A 5144-nucleotide genomic window follows, 5' to 3' on the forward strand; every position below is an offset into this window, starting at 1 on the left:
TGCTTCATGAGAAATTTTTTTATCATTGATACACTTTTGTGTAACTCAAAATATACACAAAAATGTACTAATAGCATTATTCATAAAAAGTTAACAAACTTTACAGTTAGATTGTTTACCCCTACGTATTACCTTATTATGTGTAATTTTATTCTCTATCCCATAACTCTTCCAAACGTATAATTATTAATAATAGTAACATTTATCATAATATTAAAATTTGAAAATTAATAAAAAATTATTGTTTAAATAAAGGTGCTATGATTTTCACTGTTGTGGTTTTCTTTCTTCTACTGTTATAAATAAGAAAATAAATCTTATTTTTCATGTAATTTTTATTTTTATATTATTGTGTTAATATGAAAATATTTATTTTGGTGAAAATAAATTTGAACGGGTTCGGTCCCGGTCCGCTTGGTTCTCGGCCCGCTTCCGAATGGCCCCGTTCCATTAAGTCAATAATAATGTGGGATCATTAAATTGGATGGGCTCACAGCTGCGGAGTACACTAAGGAGAGAGAGAGAGAGAGAGAGAGAGAGAGAGATACGGCTTCAAGCAGAGAACGAAGTTCTGTAGTGGTGGTGGAGGTTCATTCGAGCCTTGCATGGAGATGTGTGTCCAGTACCGCTTCAGAACTGCTTTCTCCCTCCTCCAATAAACTCTCTCTCTCTCTCTGCATTTACATCAATCTTCATTTCTTCACCTAAACAACGCTCAAATTTTGTACAGTAACTAACGCAACAGATCAGTCGTCGCGATCGAGATCCGCCGGAGTTCTGACGGCTTTTTCCACGGCACATCCATACGATCTACGGCAAGCGATCGACATGCTCGTTCGGTTCATCACCAGGTAGTCGCAGTAGGTCCTTTCCGACTCGAATTCTTGCAAGAAAAATCCTCGTCTATGCTTGAAGTGTGACTATGCTTGCATTTTTCTACAGAGAATTGAAGTTCGTCTCGGATGATCTTTTCCGGAGGAGAAGCGCGAGGTATTATTCTTCCACGGGTGGTGCTGCTGGTAGCGGAAGGTAATTTCGTCTTCGACTCTGTTTCTATCTCCAAATGATTTCATGTTATTCATGTGTTTAGGACATTGAATCGACGCCTTTCAACGGAACGGCGTCGACTTTATTTGATTGCCTTGCCTTTCCATCAACATATCCGTAAAATTCTGCATTTTCTATGGGACCGTTTCCGTTGAATATCTATTGCTATGTACAAATATATTACATACGAAAGTTAATTAAACCTAAATTGCTTGTTTTTCGTTGTAGCAATTTCAATTTTTTTTATTTTCCCTCATTTTTTGGTTTTTATCTATTTGACACTTTCAACAAGTAATTGCATATTTCTGTGTTGGTTTCTTCATAGTTATGTTGTATTATTCATTATTTTGTTTCTTTGATGTCCTGTTGTATTATGAATTCTTTTTTCAAACGACATTCACTCCTAATTCATAAATAAATTGGTTGAGCACGCTAATTTCATCCCCACTATTCGAATAACAGCTAAAACTTTCTGTCCAGATTATAAAATTGTGTCAATCAACAGAAAAAAAAAGTACTAGGAATGGTCTTCTGAGGCTGAGGTATGATCTGCACGAGAGTTACGACTGTAATAGCACAGGGACACGAATCTCATTGTGAAATTCTATTAGTTGCTATTTATGAGTTCTTAGACTTAGTAAATACATTTAGTGCCTGTAAATATTAATTCCTAAACATTTTGAAAAGGAAAAAAAGGAACATGAATGTACTTGAAATTTGATGGTAAAGCAGTACGTAACATTGAGGCATCCCACGAAATCATTGCATCACCTATAACTGCTGCAGAAAGCGATAAATGGTGTGACTTGATAACAAAATGAAAAATAAGAAGTGCAAAAGAGATGGTAAGGCTTATGCACTGTGTGTGTGATACAGGGTACGTAGCTTAGCGACTGTGAGTGCTGTATGATAGATTTGTTTCAGTGCGGTATAAACGATATATCTAATTGATGTGATTGCTCATCTTCCAATGTGACAACTATTTGTGCTTTTTTGTTTTTGTAATTTGTAGCTGATACCAATTCTGAGATTAAGGTTTAATATGTTTTATGTTTTTTATTTTTTTTTTAAATTTGGTGGGCAAAGGCTAATCAAATTCATGACAATAATGTTTATTTACTTTTTCAATTTTTCTTGAATAAATTACATTTAGTATTGTAATTGTAGGAAACTGTCTCAACTATCTCATATTACACTTGTCCCATTAATTTTAGAAGGTTGCACTAAATGGCTTCTTTAAGCCAATGATTAAATAACTAATAAAAGATATAACCATAAGCCAGCAAAAGCTGCAAAACTACCTATTATAGAAAAATCCTTCAATAGCAAATTTAGACCAAAAAAAGTAACTAATACCAGATAAATACACAATTGATAAGAACGTACAAAGGTTTAAAGCATAAAGAATGACTTGAGCTAATTATGATGTACCAACAGTAGACCCGTGTAACAACTTTATAAAGGTTCAAAGGATGATATGTTTATATGCATATATATATCCGTATATCTATTCGTTATCAATTGCAAATCAATGTAATGTAACGACATTTTACCTAGTGATCAAACCTACACGAGACGTCTCCATCTTCTCTCTGTTCATTTTCATTGACCAGCCTTGCTATATTCTAGCACTTTGTTTCCTTTCAATTTTCCTCTGGTCCTTTTCATTTTCCTGGACCACCCCTACCACATGCAACCACCTATCTGCCTTTGTATTCTCCGCCTTCACTCATCTTTTTCTTTTGACCAATCCCCACGACCACACTCACCACTATCTTCGCTGTTAATTCCATTTATTTAACCAATATATACGATCCATTTTCAACAGATATACTATATGCATGTATTACTATAAAAATTCATATATGAACATGGATGCATGTATATGTAGCTTTACCTAGAGGATGAAGTTCAAATGTAATAAATGAACAATTCATCTTCTTCAGAGAATTTGCAGAGATTTCCCTCAATACCTGACACAGATTGCAGGGCTATTGCCTGAGTTTAAAATATTGGGAGCTTGACAATATGAGTTTAAAATTTGAATTTAACTAGCACTTTTAGCATTGATGTTTTGTTGAAGGTGTTTCTTCGGGGGGTGTTGGTTCAGTTAGGTCAAATGGGGACGATTTTAGGAGTGTGAGGAGTGCATTAGGGAGTGATGGAGGGGTGGATAGAAGCAAGAACAAGAGAAACAAAACAACTATAAAGGAAAAGGGAATACAAAAAACAAAAAAGAGAACAGAGGGGAAGGGAGGAAAATATATTCTGGTCGGGCAAAAATCTGATTTTTAACGTCATTGAATTTATAATTGAGTAATTACTGCTATATAACTTTTCTTATGACTTTTTCCTTCAAATTGAATAGTAAAGAAATAAACTTTTACCATTTTTAAGGATGATTGGCTATTGTAAAAATGAATAGTTGAAGGATCTCCTTGTAATATCAGTAATGACATGCTATGCTATGAGTATAATTTACTGTTTTTCTTTTGTTTTTCAAAAGTTTTTAATAGTTTAATCAAGATTGTTTTTTTGGATCATGTCTCTTTTTGTTGGGAAGTGTGAAGGAAAAAAAAAAAACCACAACTATACGTCCAAAAAAAAAAAAATTGTGGGAAATCCCGATTAAGTTTCTTATAATGCACCGACCATTAAATGTCATCTATGTTATTCGTGCTGTAAAAAAGTGAATTTGCATGAAGAAAAATGGAGCCCCAATTGCGTTTCCAACTTAGTACCTTTTAATCAGTTTTTTCTTTAGAAATCATAAAAAAATTACATGGTAATTATATTTAAAAGCCACTTTATGAGATTATTATTTTAAAATAATGAAATTCAAGAATGCATTAAAAGATTCAGGAATTGTGTAACTTTTTGGTTTAAGATTGTTGCCAAATTTCCAACCCAGCCTGCATCTTTCCCAAGAAGATGATTTGATGTGTGCCTTCCTCACAATCTTTACTTTTTGATCTTATTCTTAAAGAGCATGATTGATATTCGAGTAACATGAGCGTTGTAGGACAGGCTTGAAGGAAAGGTGGCCCTCATAACCGGAGGTGCAAGCGGTTTGGGCAAGGCCACTGCCCGAGAATTCGTCCAACATGGAGCCCGGGTCGTCATCGCCGACATCGACACCCAGCTGGGCCCTCAGGTGGCCCAAGATTTGGGCCCAGGATCGCACTTCATCCACTGCGACGTTACAAATGAGGTTCAAGTCGCAGAAGCTGTAGACATCGCCGTGGCCCGCCATGGAGGGCTCGATATAATGTACAACAATGCCGGCATAGCCGGATCTGCAATCCCACCCAGCATAACCGACCTCGACCTTGACGAGTTCGACCGGGTCATGCGTGTCAACGTCCGAGGCATCATGTCCGGGATAAAGCACGCGGCCCGGGTCATGATTCCTGCTGGGTCAGGCTCCATCCTCTGCACGGCTAGCATTAGTGGGCTAATGGGCGGGCTTGGACCTCACCCTTACACCGTATCCAAATTCGCGATCCCGGGGATCGTGAAGTCCGTGGCAAGCGAGCTGTGCCGGCATGGGGTCAGGGTTAACTGTATATCTCCAAGCCCAATACCGACGCCCCTGGTGGTGGGCCAGTTCGCCGGATTCTACTCGGGCCTTACGCAGGAGCAGATCGTGGACTTGGTAAATGGGCTGGGGGAGCTTAAAGGAGCCGTGTGTGAAGAGACAGATGTTGCCCGGGCCGCCTTGTATCTGGCATCGGACGATGCAAAATATGTGACGGGCCATAACCTTGTTGTGGATGGAGGATTCACTTGCTTTAAAAATCTTCAAATGCCCAACATCAATCATCAGAACATGTAAAGACACTAGTTGTTTGTCAACTTTTGAAAATATTTTACTGCCATATCCTTTCTATTTTATCTCTTGAAAATATTCCCCTTGAAGGAATTATGTTGGCACTATGTGAATTTGCAACTTTTTTTTGGTTGGGGTGGGGGTGTTGTTGTGGTGTTTGAATTTGGAACGTCGGTGTGTACTTGAAGGAGTTGTTTCGAAAAAATATATAGATTTTCGATCACAAACTTCAATTAAGTGGTCTATGTTGTGCCCATACAATTAAATA

General features: G+C 37.4%; 1 protein-coding gene across 2 annotated transcripts; it reads left to right on the forward strand.

Annotated features, from left to right (window-relative positions):
- Positions 1-527: 527 nt before the first annotated feature.
- Positions 528-4936, forward strand: LOC127799436 (momilactone A synthase-like). Of its 2 annotated transcripts, none has more exons than XM_052333468.1 (4): positions 528-613; positions 731-851; positions 943-1029; positions 4075-4936. In XM_052333468.1, the coding sequence occupies exons 2-4, from the start codon at positions 829-831 to the stop codon at positions 4880-4882; spliced, it is 918 nt and encodes a 305-aa protein (XP_052189428.1). In that variant the 5' UTR covers positions 528-613; positions 731-828; the 3' UTR covers positions 4883-4936. The 2 variants fall into 2 exon arrangements, with proteins under 2 accessions (XP_052189428.1, XP_052189429.1); XM_052333469.1 differs by having other exon boundaries at positions 530-622.
- The last annotated feature ends 208 nt before the right edge of the window (positions 4937-5144 follow it).

Source organism: Diospyros lotus, chromosome 4 (assembly GCF_014633365.1).
Source record: "Diospyros lotus cultivar Yz01 chromosome 4, ASM1463336v1, whole genome shotgun sequence".
Lineage (NCBI taxonomy): Eukaryota > Viridiplantae > Streptophyta > Magnoliopsida > Ericales > Ebenaceae > Diospyros > Diospyros lotus.